General features: G+C 58.4%; 2 protein-coding genes and 1 non-coding gene across 4 annotated transcripts; 2 read left to right on the forward strand and 1 right to left on the reverse strand.

Annotated features, from left to right (window-relative positions):
* Positions 1-3147: 3147 nt before the first annotated feature.
* On the reverse strand, positions 3148-4355 carry LOC119086413. Of its 2 annotated transcripts, XR_005089690.1 has the most exons (3): positions 3979-4355; positions 3748-3808; positions 3148-3265 (listed from the first exon to the last, which is right to left on the reverse strand). XR_005089690.1 is itself a non-coding variant. In XM_037197833.1 (2 exons), the coding sequence occupies exons 1-2, from the start codon at positions 3998-4000 to the stop codon at positions 3225-3227; spliced, it is 606 nt and encodes a 201-aa protein (XP_037053728.1). In that variant the 5' UTR covers positions 4001-4355; the 3' UTR covers positions 3148-3224. The 2 variants fall into 2 exon arrangements, 1 of the variants encoding a protein (XP_037053728.1); XM_037197833.1 differs by having other exon boundaries at positions 3148-3808.
* On the forward strand, positions 3242-3348 carry LOC114684145. The gene has a single exon (XR_003733235.1). It is a non-coding gene; the product is annotated as a U6 spliceosomal RNA (small nuclear RNA).
* Positions 4356-6510: 2155 nt separating the features above from the next.
* On the forward strand, positions 6511-14002 carry Cnn2 (calponin 2). The gene is made up of 7 exons (XM_028858539.2): positions 6511-6630; positions 9331-9452; positions 10257-10323; positions 10416-10553; positions 11708-11824; positions 12141-12287; positions 12990-14002. The coding sequence occupies exons 1-7, from the start codon at positions 6568-6570 to the stop codon at positions 13254-13256; spliced, it is 921 nt and encodes a 306-aa protein (XP_028714372.1). The 5' UTR covers positions 6511-6567; the 3' UTR covers positions 13257-14002.
* The last annotated feature ends 931 nt before the right edge of the window (positions 14003-14933 follow it).

The raw sequence follows: 14933 nt of genomic DNA on the forward strand, positions 1-14933 counted from the left end.
GCCGCCGGCCCGTTGTGTGCTGTTTGTTGTTTTTTGTTGGACTCGTGTTTTGTTTTGAAGTGGTGTTGGTATTTGTTTTGATTGGATTGTTTTTTTTTGAGTCTTGTAATATGACAGTGTGTTTTGTGATTTTTGTGTGTTTGTTTGTGTCTGGTTGGTGTGTTGTGGTTTGAAGGAACTGAGGGACTTGTTCTGATGTTTGGTTCTGACTGTTTTTTGGTTTTGTTTTTTTTGTGTTTTTTTTTTTGTGGGTTTTCTTGGTGCGATTCGTCTTTTGACTGTGTTGTGGTTGATTTGAATTTTGGTGGTTTTTGCGTGTTTTTTGGGATTGTGGATTTTGATTGTTGTGAATGATTTTCTTGACTCTGAAATGTTTGATGGCATTTGTTTTGTTTTGTGTGTTTGTTGGGTTGTTTGTGAAGTGGTTTGATTGATCTTTGGAATGTTTTTGATTAGTTTGTGTTTCTTGTGAATGGGAGTTGAATTTGATTTGTTGTTGGTGATATGGTTTGTGGGATGACTACTACGCAGGTGATGGTGTTGATGGTGAATTTGATCTGTTGGCTGAACCCTGGTTGGATTGTTGTTCTTTTTTGGTGTGCTTGGATTTCGCTTGTGTGTGGGTGGTGGATGAAATTTGATTGATGTGAATTGGATTGGGTGAGTTTTTGAGGTTTGGCGTGTGAGGTTGAGAAGTTTGTGGTTGTTTGTGGTTTGTTGATTTTTGGCTGTAGGTTTTGATGTGTTTTTGTTGTGTTTGGGTGATTTTTTTGTAGTTGGTTGTCTTTGTTAATTTTCGTTTGGATTGTGTTTGTGATGTTTCCGAGTGTTTTTTGTTTTTTTGTGAAAGTCTGATTGATGGGTGTGTTTGAATTTTGGTTTTTTAGGTGGACTGTTGATTTGATCGATGTGTTTTGATTGTTCTTTGTGGTTTTTGTGCTGAATGTGGTTGTTATTTTTGTGTTTGATTTATTGTTGATTGTATGTGTTGTTTGGTTTGAAGATTTTGAACACCGGTGTTTGTTTGAGTTGTTTTGTGTTGTTAATTGGCGGCTTTGTGGATTTGTGTATCGTTTGATGTGAATTTGTGTGTGTGAATCGTTTTTGGTTGTTTTTGAAGTTGGCTTGTTTGATGTGGGTGTGGATGTTTTTTGTTGTTTGGAATTGAATGTTGTGGATGTGTTGTGGTGTTGTTCTTTTGTGTGATTGATGTGTTGCAATGATGTGAATTTGTTTTTGATTGGTTTGAATTGTTTGTGTTTTTGATGGTTGATAGAGTTGTGACCTTGAAGTTTTGTGGATGTGTTGTTGTGGTGTGTTTTTTTTGTAGTGTGTGGTGGAGTTTTGGCTGCGTTTGCGATGTTGTTGATGCTGCTTGTGTTTGTTTGATTGGGATGGTTGTTTGAGTTTTGTCGAGTGTTGAATTTGGATTACGTTGGGGTTTGTTTGTTGTTTTTGCGTGTTTCTGTTGGATTTGCTGTGCTGATTCGTGTGTGGTTGAAACTGTGTGATTGTGTGTGATTTTGCTCTGAATGTTGTGTGTGATGATTGTGGGGTTTTTTGTGAGCTAGTGGTTTTGTTGAGTGTTTTTTCGTTTTTGTGGATTTGTTTTGTGATTTGTGAGTTTGATTATTGGTTTTGTGACTGTGAATCTTGAGGTTGGGTGAATGTGAGGGTTTGATTTTGATTTGTTATTTTGCGATGTTGGGTGGTTTGAATGTGCTTTATGTGGTTTTTGATGTGGTTTGTTTTATTTTTGTGAATTGTTTTTTGTTTGATGATTGGCTTTTGTTGGATTGGAGTGAATTGGGATGGTTTTTTGATTTAATGGTGGTGACTTCGTTTTGTTTGATTGATGTTGTTTGGACTGTTTGATGGGCGAGGATTGATGGTTTGTGGGTTGTTGTCGGTGGTTTTTGGTGTGTTTGTTGTTGTTTGGTGTTTTGTGTGTGATTGGTTGTTGATGTGTTTTGTGTTGTGATTTTTTGTTGTGGGTTCCCTGGTGCGTTTTGTTTGTTTATATGATTCGTTTGCAATTGTTTGTTTTGTTCGTGTGTGGTTGTGTGCCTTTTTTCTGTGTGGCTTCTTGAATGTGATTGTTTTTGATGGTGTTGTGAGTGACTGGTTTGGTGTTGTTTCGTTTTGATCGGATGATGGATGTGTTTGGATTGTTGTGTTGATGTTTGTCGATTGTTTGGGAATCAGTGGATTGTTCTGGTGGTGATGTTGTGATGTGGTTGGGGGCTGTCCTGATGTATGTTGTGTGAGATGATTGTTTTTCTTTGTTTGCTGTGTTTTTTTGTTGATTTTGTGTTTTTGATTGTTGATTTTTGGAGGTTGAGGGGGTTCTTCTTGTGACTTTTCTGATGAATTTGATGATTGCTGGTTGGTGATTGTTGTTTGTTGTTGCTTTGTTTGGTTGCAATGATGTGGATCTTTGTGGTTTTGTTTGTTGGTATTGTATTGTGTGGAATGACTGTGTGATTGTGTTGTGTTGTGCGCGTGTCTTTTTGATTCTATCTTGTGATCTTTATTGTTTGGTGTGTTTTGTTTGTGTGATGTATTTGTGTTGGAATTGTCGAACCAGTTTGTGTGATGAACTGTATGTTCTTCTTTTTGTTGGGATTGGTGTTGAGTTTATTGCATTAATGTGCAGGCTGACTGGTGTTTGATGTTCGATTGTTGTGGTCTGGTTATTCGTGATAGTAACCCTTGAAACTCTCTAGTTGATTTGTTTCATGACTTGGACTTCTTTGTGTTATTTCTGGAAATCACTCGAATTATTTCCTCCTGGGGGATACTCTCTTTTTCGCAATCTCCGTACGACGTGGCTATGTAGACTGAAAGACTCTCCTACGTTATACCTTCTGCTCGAGGTGGTGTTAGCTGTATGCTCGGAATGATACTCATGATTGACGTATCTTATGTGCTGTTTTTGGTGAATGATGTTCGTATGATGGATTGGAGGTTTTTTTTTTGTGTGCATGTTGTTAGTGTTGTTTTTGGTGTGAAGAAGTGCCGTTTAGAGGGTTATATTAATCAACATGTGGGACGTTTTTATGCACGGATACTCACAGTGAGCGCCATTCCAAAGGTGGCTGTTTTCTCTAGTTTGAAAGCGGACCGAAAAACCATTTACTTTAAACGCACACACAAGAAAAGGGTAATACTAAAATTACCCTATGTGAAAAGTGCTTACTTCTCTTTGCCCTTAAATAGCTGGGTCAGGCCGTCCTGTTTCGTGCTCGCTTCGGCAGCACATATACTAAAATTGGAACGATACAGAGAAGATTAGCATGGCCCCTGCGCAAGGATGACACGCAAATTCGTGAAGCGTTCCATATTTTGCTCCTTTTGCGCCCCAAGCGTTCCGGGAAGTCGCCGAAGTCGCACTTCCTGGTTCCAAAGCCGCTGCCGCCGCCCTCAGGGCGCGTGCGCTCTCTGAGCGTCTGCTGCACGCAAGCACGAGCGGAGGTGTCAGGTTCCGGGTGCAGCCGGAGCGTCGCCCACAGGCACCGTGCTCCCCCACGCACCGTGCACCCCCACGCAGCGTGCATTCCCAAGCACCGTGCACCCCCAGGCACCGTGCGCCCCCAGGCACCGTGCGCCCCCAGGCACCGTGCGCCCCCAGGCACCGTGCGCCCCCAAGCACCGTGCACCCCCAAGCAGCGTGCGGAGCTCCGCGGCCGAGGCTGCAGGAGCGCGCTCCCGCGTCCAGAGTGCTCCAGTCTCCCGCGGCGCGCGCACCTTGCACACAGTAGGCGCTGATAAACACACAGTCTGGACGTTATTTCGGAACACGCGTCACCTGTTAGAAGTGACCGGGTGTCCCTGGTCAGCTGGGTGCCCAGAGCAGCAGGGCCCAGCCTGGTCTTCGCGGAGAAACCACGGGGTCCCTTGCAGCCTGTCCCGTCCCGTCACTCCCGCCCTGCAGGCCAGGTGCGGCCGAGGGAGGGCGTTTTATTTTCTTCTATTTACCCTGAGTAAGGGATCTCGCCATGTAGCCCCGGCCGTCCTCCGCCTCCCGAGGGCTGGGCTCAAGGCACAGGCGCACACCCCGCTCCTTGACCAGGTGGCCCGGGAGCAGGGGCGAGACCGTCCTGGGTCCTGGCCAGCTCCGGAAGCCGGAGCCAAAATCGTTAAGACGCTTGACGTCGGCGTCGGGCGCCCGGAGCGCTCTGCAAACCTCAGCCTGTCTGTGTCTGTGTTTTCAGACCAGGGGCCTGGAGCGCGGGGCTCTGACAAATCCGCGGCGTCACAGTGAGGCGGGAAGGAGAACCTGAACCCAGACTCCCTGCAGGCCTTTGCTTTGAGGGGGGGGAGGGGCAGGGTCTCCTGTAGACCAGGCTCCTAGCCCAGGCTGGCCCGGAGCTCACTCTGTAGACCAGGCTGGCCAGGAACGCAGAGATCCGCCTGCCTCTGCCTCCCAAGATTAAGGAACTTGAAATTCCATTAATTTGAGATCTCAGGTCCAAGTTCTGATACATCAAGCTGCCAGAAGCCCAGGGCCTTGGATTCTGGGGTCCGAGTTTTCGGTTCTGGGATCACAGGGCAGTCACGGGGCAGCGGGCGGGGTTTGAATGAGGCCTGCGTTCCACGTGCGTGGAATGCGGTTCCCCGTCCGAGTGTTCAGAAAGCTAGTCTCAGCGCAGAGGTGGGGACAGAGACGCGGTAACAGCTCACGGCTCCAGTCAGCCCTGCTGAGAATGGCTGAAGTAATCTGATTTACTCAGTTTTTTAAATGAAGCAATTTCAGGACGGCGGTGGTGGCGCGCGCCTTTATTCCCAGCACTGGGGAGGCAGAGGCAGGAGGATCTCTGTGAGTTTGAGGCCAGCCTGGTCTACAGAGTGAGATCCAGGACAGCCAGGGCTACACAGAGAGACCCTGCCTCGAAAAACCAATAAATAAATAAATAAATAAATAAATAAACAAATAAACAAATAAGCATGTGTGTCTGTGCACCACGTGTGTACAGCGTCCACAGGGGTCAGAAGAGGCGTCGCCCCAGCTGGAGTCCCAGGCCGCTGTGAGCCGTCTCTTGGGCACCTACTTTGTGTAATTTTGTTTGTTTGTTTGTTTTTCTGAGACAGGGTTTCTCTGTGCAGCCCTGGCTGTCCTGGATCTCGCTCTGTGGACCAGGCTGGCCTCCAACTCACAGAGATCCTCCTGCCTCTGCCTCCCGAGTGCTGGGATTAAAGGTGGGCGCCACCACCACCACCACCCTCCTTTTTTTTTAAGTTTGGGGGTGAGGGTGTGCCCTGGAGATGGAGAAAGAAGGAAAGAGGCAGACAGGCGGGCTGGAGAGACGTCTGTCCAGTGGTTAGGCCCCCGCTGAGGCTGGCCACGTCCCCCTACCTCATCCTGCTTCATGCCTGCTCCCGGGAACCCGCGCTGTCCCAGCTCCGAGCGACCTCCCGTCCCGCGGCACAGCCCCGGCCCCCACCCCGAGGAAGGGTTGCCCCAAACCGCAGCCCCCGCGCAGGGTGGGGAGCAAGCCGCGCTCCTGCTTTCCGCCCTGGACCTCCGGCGAGCGGCCGGTGTTCGGGATCTTCGGAGGACGTCTATTCCGGGCGCTCTGCACTCTGCGGGCTGCACCCCGAGCGGGGACCCCCCGGGGATCGGCGTCACCCACAGAGGGACTGACCTGTTCTGAGGCAGGGTCTCAGGTAGCCCAGGTTGGCCTGGCTGACCGTGAACTCCTGACCTGTGCTGTGGGGTGACAGGCAGGCGCCGCCACACCCGATCGTCTATTCCTTCACCGATGAACTTACTGGAAACCCACTGTGCGCCAGGCCTGTCCTCGGGGCATCTCATGACCCTACCCTCCGCAGTCCACCCTCACAGGAGGGCCGGCGTCCCTCAGCCTCAGCCTCAACCCACAGCCCCTTCTGGCAGCCCGTCCCCAGCCGACGCCTGTTGTCTTTGCGTTTTCTCCCACCCTCCGTATCTTTGCGCCCTTTATTCCACCAGAAGGCCTTTTCCTTTTGGACTGAGAAACTCCTACTCATGCGTCAATGCCCTCGCTCCCCTGGCCTCCTCCTCTGAACTAGCCTGCCCGGATTCCTGTCCACACGCCCCGGCTGCTGCGAGACAGCCAGGGAGGAAACCATCTGCCCGGTGCCGGCTGCGGCAGAGGGGGCTCTCGTTCCAGATTTCAGGGCCTGGGGGTCCCGCCCAGCGGTTCCCCGTCTCTCACTGCAGTGCAGGGCGGGGAGGTGAACTGACACCCGGACCGGGTAGGAAGCCCATGCCCCTGGCTGCCTCAGTTTCCCCTAACTCCGAAGGGACCGGTGTTTCCCTTCCCCTCCCGGCCGGCGGGGACGCTGGGTGGCTGCGTCGGGCGGGGGGGTCCCCGGTGGCCGAGGGGGCTCAGGAAGCCGCGGCCACAGGAATTCGGCGCTTCCACGCCTTATAAGGACATTTGCTCCGCCAGCCAATGGGCGGCGGGGGCGGCGCCGGGCCCTGTCCCGGGCCCTGTCCCGGTCCGCCCGCCCGCCCGCCCCGCGCCGGTCCCCGGTCCGCCGCCCGCCCGCCCGTCCGCCCCGCGCCGGTCCCCGGTCCCCACCATGAGCTCCACGCAGTTCAACAAGGGCCCGTCCTACGGGCTCTCGGCCGAGGTCAGGAACCGGGTGAGTGGACGCGGGGCTCGGCCTCGAACGCGCCGACGTGCGGCGGCTCGGCCCTGACACCCCAGGGCGGGGGGCGCCCCGGTAAGCCGGCGGGCTCGGGGGTCCGGGAGACGGGGACCCCGCTGCTCTGCACCCGGGGTGCCTCCTGCAGCCCCGCCCCTGGACACCCCGCACCCCGGGTCCCCGGGGGCGCTTCCTGCACCCCGAGCTGCTAGGAGGATGGAAGCAAGACCCTGGAGAAGGCCAGCGGGCGGGGTCCGGGAGGACCGACCCCTGCGCCCCCTGCGCCCCTGCGCCCCGCGTCCCCCGCGCCCCGCGCCCCCTGCGCCCCCTGCTTCCCCGCGCCCCCTGCGCGCCCCAGCGCCCCCCCACGCCCCCTGTGCCCCCTGTGCCCCCCGCGTCCCGCGCCCCTGTGCCCCCTGCGCCCCTCGTCCCCCGCGCCTCCTGCGCCCCTTGCGCCCCGCGCCCCTGCTCCCCCTTCGCTCCTGCGCCCCCCACGTCCCGCGCCCCTGTGCCCCCTGCGCCCCTGCACCCCTGCGCCCCTGCACCCCTGCGCCCCGCGACCCCTCCCCCGCCACCCCGTGTGTAGTACCTGGCGACACTTCCCCCCCCCCCAGCCACTTAAGTTGGGGACGGGAAGGGGGCGGGGCCCGGGCCTTCTCAACAGGGTGTGGCCCCCTCCGGGGACTCTCCCCACACCTGACAGAGGGCGCGCTTGGGGTAGCCTCGAACGCAGCGGGGCAGCACCAGTGCCCAGGGGCAGGACGCACCGCCAGGCGCCCCAGGCTGACGACGGGGGGCGGGGGACACTGACTGCCCGCTCAGGCCTGACCCCGAACCCCCCACCCCCCGGGTAGGCCCGCCAGCGCACACGCCCGCCCGGCACCTGGGAGGAGCGCGGGTTTCACGGCCGGCGATGCCGGGCACCTGCCTGGGCACGCCGAGGCTGCCAGCCCGGCCCCTGCGGCCCGCGGCCCCGGCCGGGTCCCCACCAGGGCACGGGAGGCGTCGCTGGGGATTTAGATGCCACCTGAGTCGCTGCCCTGTCCTCGGCCTGCCGGGGCGAGCGGCATCTCGGGGAGGTTGCTCTACCCCCCGGGGACGCACAGCAGGCGCGGTCCCAGGGCCCTGGCCGATGCCTGCGGGGGTGGGGGTGCTGGACAGAGGAGGTGAGACGGAGGAAAGCGCCAAGGACGGGGCGGGTAGGCGCCCAGTGGGGCGGGGGGAGGGCAGGTCAGAACCCGCCACCCGGGGGATGAGGTCGGAGATTCTGGCTGACTGCGGAGCTGCCAGAAGGGAGGCCTCGGCCAGCCCTGCAGGGGGTCACGAAGGGTTGCATCCTCCACCGGGAGGGGAGCCCAGAGACCGCTGTGCCTGGCCCACGTGCCTCAGTTTACCCCCTGGCCGACCCCGTATCCGGTGGGGCTTTATTCGGTCCGGTTGAGGGTCCTGGCCACTGGGGAACAGCTGGTTCTGATTTAGACCCGGGAGGCCACCGCATTCCTGGTAGTTTGCGGCCGGCGGGCTGGAATGCGCTGAAGGGCGGCCGGCCGGGGAGGGAGGTGGCCGCAGCGGGTGGGGCTCTGCCCCCCTCCTTGGCCCTCGGAGCCTCGAGGGACGTGGCCCAGCTGGACCTGGCACGTCTGGCATCCCGGGCCAGCCCCTGCTCATTCCTGCGGGACTGGGCGGCTCCTGGACGTGGGAGCAGCGGGCCCCCCGCCGCCCACGGCCTTTGTCTCCCCTGTGAGCAGCTAATCCCACTTGAAAGGGTTTAAAAAGACCGGAACGGGGAAGGGGGCTCCGGTCAGGAAACAATCTGTCCGGATGAGACGGGAACTGGCTGGGTGGTGGTGGCGGTGACGCACGCCTTTAATCCCAGCTCCCAGGGGCAGAGGCAGGCGGATATCGGGTCTCTGAGTTCGAGGCCAGCCTGGGCTACAGAGCGAGTTCCAGGACAGCCAGGGCTGCAGAGAAACCCTGTCTCGGAATCAAAACAGAACAGAAAATGGGCAGCTGAGGCCTGGGGAGCCGAGAACGCCCTGAGGTCCTGCACATGGCAGGAGCTGGGCCACCAGGGCAGCTCTCTAGGGCCCTCTAGTCCCCTGGGGGAGGAGGATGGAGAGGGAGATCCCGGCATGACCCTGCCTGCCCAGGCCTGAGATCCCGCCGCAGGGGTGGGCAGGTGTGAGCCCATGGGAAGTGGGTGTGTATGGGGGAACCTGAGGGTTTGGTTGGTTTTTTTTTTTTAACCCAGTCATGTGGAGACAGCCCACCTGGGAGGACTATCAGCTGAAATATTGCTAGGCCATGAAAAAGAACGGGCCTCTGATGGACACTGCCATGTTAGTGGAGCACCTTCTGGACTCTGTCCTCAGTGAGGACAGATTGAAGTCAGACGCCCAAGCCCCTGGCACAAGGAAGTGCCCGGAATGGGTGAAGCCAGAGGCAGGAGCCAGGCAGAGTGTGCGGGTTTCATCCCAAGCACTTCACAGTGTTACACAGGCGTCATCCCAGCTCTGGGGAGGTGGAGGCAGGAGGATTGGTTCAGGGTCATCTTCAGCTACACAGCGATTCAAGGCCAGCCTGGGCTACATGAGACCCTCTGTCCCGTCTTCCCCTGCTGTCTTTGGCCTCATCCATCCGAAAGCTTGGGAAGTTGTGTTTGGGCCCCAGCTCAGCCCTGTGCTCTTTGCTCCTCAGCTCCTGTCCAAATATGACCCCCAGAAGGAAGCGGAACTCCGCAGCTGGATTGAGGGACTCACGGGCCTCTCCATCGGTCCTGACTTCCAGAAGGGTCTGAAGGATGGGGTCATCCTATGCACGTGAGTGCTCACAGGCACAGAGGCCTCCGCCTTAGTGTTCTGTGCTGCGTGGCTTGCTGTGCATTTCCAGTTTGTTTTCCCTTTTTCTTGTCTTATTGCATAGTCTCTCTTTTACTTTTCATTCCTTTGGCTTACTTCTTGTCCTTATTTTATTTGGGGTTTACTTCATTTGTGTTTGTGTGTGTGTGTGTGTGTGTGTGTGTGTGTGTGTGTGTGTGTTAGGGCCTGTGTGCTCCTGTGTGTATGTGCACATGAGCGCACTTCCTTCAGAGGCCAGAAGAGGGCGATCCGATCCCCTGGAGCTGGCTGTGAGCCATCTGACATGGGTGCTGGGAACTGAACCCAGGGCGTGGAACAGGGACAAGCACCCTGACCTCTGAGCCCGCTGTCTGGCCCCTCATTGCCTTTCCCTACAGTACTCAGTCTCTAGTCTCATCTGTCTGTTCCTGTCTGAGGTTTCCTTGTCCTATAGCATTCTCCACGTGCCCCGGCTGTGAGCCATCCTACCCTAGGCCTTCTCCTTCCGGCTTCAGTGGCTAATGCTTCTGGAAGTTTCTTCCGTGCTATGCATCTGCCCTAGGGAGATTCCACAGTTGTGCACATAAAAAAAAAAAATCATAATCAGAATTCTCAGATTCCCCTAAAACCCCACGGTTCAAGACTTACATTCCTAGCATGCATTGTCAACAGCTTTGAACAGCTTTGTTTGCTTGGAAGCTACAGGGAAACTGAGGCTGGGTAGAGGCTTCCTGAGCTCGCTGAGGTCGGGATGCCAATGGAGGGTCCTGGGTCATTTCTTCCCAGACTCATGAACAAGCTGCAGCCAGGCTCTGTCCCCAAGATTAACCGCTCTATGCAGAACTGGCACCAGGTGAGGGCTGGGAGGAGACGGTGGGAACGGCCCGCCCAGCCCATGTGGACGCCAGCCTCCCTGCTCACGGTGCTTCCCCTGCCTCCCCCCAGCTCGAAAACCTCTCCAACTTCATCAAGGCCATGGTCAGCTACGGCATGAACCCCGTGGACCTGTTCGAGGCCAATGACCTGTTTGAGAGCGGGAATATGACGCAGGTCCAAGTGTCTCTGCTTGCGCTGGCGGGGAAGGTAAGGTCCAGAGAGGGTTGGCGGGCAGCCCAGCGCCACACAGCCAGGAGGCTGGTGTCAACGCGCAGACGAGCCACACAAACACAGGCCACTCCGTCTGATCCGAGAGGCGGGGAGGGGAGAGAATTTGCTGTCTAGACTCTCCCACCTTTCAACAAGAAACTGGAAAGGTGGGTGGGACAGGGTTTAAGGCTGAGGGCACAGCAAGGTCGCAGAGAGTCACCAGGAGTCCCCGGACGTGGGGTTGGAGGGATGGCTGGGGTCTGAGGGCGGGGCCAGGCCCGGGTCTGAGGGCGGGGCCGGGCTGGGGTCTGAAGGGCGGGGCCGGGCTGGGGTCTGAGGGGCGGGGCCGGGCTGGGGTCTGAAGGGCGGGGCCGGCTGGGGTCTGAGGGCGGGCCGGGCCGGGTCTGAGGGCGGGCCGGGCTGGGGTCTGAAGGGCGGGGCCGGGCTCGGGTCTGAAGGGCGGGGCCGGGCTGGGGTCTGAGGGGCGGGGCGGGCCCAGGTCTGAAGGGCGGGCCGGGCTGGGTCTGAAGGGCGGGGCGGGCGGGGTCTGAGGGCGGGGCCGGGCCGGGTCTGAGGGCGGGGCCGGCCGGGTCTGAAGGGCGGGCCGGGCCGGGTCTGAAGGGCGGGGCCGGGCCGGGGTCTGAAGGGCGGGGCCGGGCTGGGGTCTGAGGGGCGGGGCGGGCTGGGGTCTGAAGGGCGGGGCCGGGCTCGGGTCTGAAGGGCGGGGCCGGGCTGGGGTCTGAGGGGCGGGCCGGGCCAGGTCTGAAGGGCGGGGCCGGGCTGGGGTCTGAAGGGCGGGGGGGCTGGGGTCTGAAGGGGGGCCGGGCTGGGGTCTGAAGGGCGGGCCGGGCTGGGGTCTGAAGGGCGGGGCCGGGCTCGGGTCTGAAGGGCGGGGCCGGGCTCGGGTCTGAAGGGCGGGGCCGGGCTCGGGTCTGAAGGGCGGGGCCGGGCTGGGTCTGAAGGGCGGGCGGGGCCGGCTCGGGTCTGAAGGGCGGGGCCGGGCCTGGGTCTGAAGGGCGGGGCCGGGCCCGGGTCTGAAGGGCGGGGCCGGGCACCGGCAGGGACTGGATAGATTTCTGGGACGTTGTATCCTCTGATGTTTGCAGTTTGAACCTGAATTCAGGGTCCCTGCCCCCCTCACCCCCACCCAGGCCAAGACCAAGGGTCTGCAGAGTGGTGTGGACATCGGGGTCAAATACTCAGAGAAACAGGAGCGGAATTTTGATGACGCCACCATGAAGGCCGGCCAGTGCGTCATTGGCCTGCAGGTAGGGCCCGCAGCACCCTGGACAGGGCCCTGGCCCCTTTGACTCCAGGGAGGGTCTAGGCCAAAGGTTCTCAGCCCGTGGGTCACGACCCCATTGGGCCCGAACGAGCCTTTCCCAGGGCTTGCATATCGGATGTTTACATTAGGATTCCTAACAGTAGCAAAACTGGTTATGAAGTAGCAACGGAAGTAATTTCACGGCTGGGGGTCCCCACAGCATGAGGGACTGTGTGAAAGGGTCCCAGCGTCAGGGAGGCTGAGATCCGCCGCGCTAGAGCCTGGCGGCTGCACCCTGACCCCGCCATGCCCCCCTGCAGATGGGCACCAACAAGTGTGCCAGCCAGTCCGGCATGACTGCCTATGGCACCAGACGGCATCTCTACGACCCTAAGAACCACATCCTGCCTCCCATGGACCACTGCACCATCAGCCTCCAGATGGGCACCAACAAGTGTGCCAGCCAGGTGGGTCCTGCCCCAGGCCCCGGCTGTGACCCCCGCCGCACTCTGTCCCCCTGCCTCAGGGACTCTAGACTCAACTCTGTGTCTTGCTCACTGTGTGTGCTTTCACACACAGACACAGACCTGACAACCCACCCACTCTGTGCCTCCGTTTCCCCCATCTGATAGTCTCACTGGTTTTAAGTTGAATGCCTGGGTCCCTGAGGTTTGGGGAACCTCAGACGCTGTGGAAGCCTCTGTTCCCGGTGGAGGGGCTTCCGAGCTGTCAAGGAGAAAGTGGGACATGGATGCTTACAGTGGTCAGAAAGTTTTGTTTATTTTTGTGCAGAGGGCTGGGTTTCAGACAGGGCCGGACTGTGAGACTCTCGGCAACCCGGCCCCGGCCTCCTGAGTGCTGAGGCGTCAGGAGCCGGGCGAGGCTCAGCGTGGAGAGTGTTCTAGCGTGCGTGAGATCCTGGCTTCCGCCCCAGCATGGCATAAACTGGGCACTGGCATGCTCGCCTGCCATCCCAGCACCCAGAGAGTGGAGGCAGGAGAATCAGGAGTGCAGAGCCATCCTTGGCTCCATAGTGAGTTTGAGGCGAGCCTGGGCTACGAAAGACCCTTTCTCCAGACAAAAAGCAAAACCGGTTTTAGCTAAGCTTTGGAAAGCCTGTAGGGAACTGCAGGGGGGTGTCCCCCTTCTGAGCCCCTCCCCTTCTCCAGGTGGGCATGACGGCTCCGGGGACCCGCAGGCACATCTACGACACCAAGCTGGGCACCGACAAGTGCGACAACTCTTCCATGTCCCTGCAGATGGGCTACACGCAGGGCGCCAACCAGAGCGGCCAGGTCTTCGGGCTGGGGCGGCAGATCTACGACCCCAAGTATTGCCCACAGGGCCCAGCAGCCGACGGGGCTCCCGTGGAGGGTGATGGCCCTGGCGAGGGCCCTGAGTACCTGGCCTACTGCCAGGAGGAGGCGGGGTACTGAGCACCCGAGGGTGCTGGCTCCCCGCATCAGCATCCCTGTGTGGGTTTCTTTCCTTTTCTTCTTCTGTGTTTTCATTGTGTTGTTTTGTTTTTTTTGAAACTGGGCCTCACTTTGTGGCCCTCTCTGGTCTGGAACTCACTGCAATCCTCCTGCCTCAGCTCCTGAGGGCTGGGAGGACAGGCCTGTGCTATGCTCCCTCCCCACCCATCATGCCTTGCTTCCTTCCCAGGCTTGACCCACCCGGCAGGGAACATGGGGTCCTTGATGGGGTAGCCGGGCTGTGGATTTCCCAGCAGGCTGTGGGAGAGGCTGGCCCCAAGGGTTTCCGGTTTCTTCATCTCTTCAGTTTGTGGTTTGCGGACCATCGAAATTGCAGGCAGTTTCAGCGAAAGACAACAGGGTTTTTGTGTTTTGTTTGCCGCCCCCCTAAGGTGTGGGGTGCACCTGGGCCTTAACCCTGCGGCGTTCTGAGGGCTGCGTTTGTCCTCCCAGGGCCCTCAGACCTCACTCTCCCTTGCCCAGTGGGGAAACTGAGGCCTGGGACTGAGGGAGGCGAGGCCGCACCTGCTGCCCTCCGGGTTCCTCTGGGTTTCCGCCTCCCAGCTCCTCCTGCTCTGGGCTGATTAGCCATGCCGGGCCCGCCCGGCCTCCGAAAGTGCCGCCCCTGACCCGCGGGGGCCTCTGCGCCGCCAGATAATGTGAAATATGTGTGTGGACCAAAACCAATAAAAACCTCCGTTTCTAAGGCTGGGGGGTGTTCCTGAGGCGCGTGGTGACGAGGGGGCCGTTGAGAAGCAGGGGGAAGGAGGAGAAACTGAGGCCCGGTTGAACGAATGATTGAGGCCAGGACTAAGGTGGAGGAAGAGGCCGTCTCCTTTGAACTCCTGTACATCCTCAAAACCCCAACTCCAAAGCCGCTCTCCAGCTCTGACCTGTCCCAGGGCCCTCAGAGCGTGGATCTACCCAGCCCCCCGGTGCTCATGGTTTTGTGAAATAAACCAGATCCCCCCCCCGGGGGGGTGAGAAACATCCGGGCGTTTTGCTCAAAATCCGAGAAACTATTGATTCTCATCTTAGAATGTTGGGCCGCCACCTGATTCCGAAATCGCCTGGACGACTGAAGGGCTGAGAGGCTGTGGGTGAATGAGTGAGTGAGTGAATGAATGAATGAATGCATGGACGTGGTTGGACCTCCATTTTGTGGATGAGCTCCTGGGGGCTTCACGTTAGAAGCCTGGCTAGCGGCTGGTGAGGGCACCAGGGTGTCAAGGCGCTTGCGGCCCAGCCTTCCGCGGTGGGAGGCAAGGACAGACCCCAGGAAGCTTCCCGGGACCTCCAGAGGCGCCGTGCACGCACGCGTCCTGCCCCAATAAACAAATTAAAAATAAAGGCTGCGCCCCAGAGCGGAGGAAAGAGGGTCTTGAGTTCGAGGCCAGCCTGGTCTGCAGTGACCTCCAGGCTCCCCAGGCCTCCCAAAGTGTGAGCCAGTCTCAACTAAATACTTAAGATTCCTTGGGGAGAGGAGACAGAGGGGTCTCCTGCAGGGGAGCGGTGTGAACTCAAAGGGAGGGGGGCGCCCCATTGTCCCCGACACGGTCGCGCCCCCCTGAAACCAACCTGGCGCGGCCCCTTTAAGAAACCCGGCCCGGCGCGCCCAGGCCGTGGTCCCGCCCCCTC

This window comes from Peromyscus leucopus, chromosome 22 (genome assembly GCF_004664715.2).
Source record: "Peromyscus leucopus breed LL Stock chromosome 22, UCI_PerLeu_2.1, whole genome shotgun sequence".
In the NCBI taxonomy this organism is placed as follows: Eukaryota; Metazoa; Chordata; class Mammalia; order Rodentia; family Cricetidae; genus Peromyscus; species Peromyscus leucopus.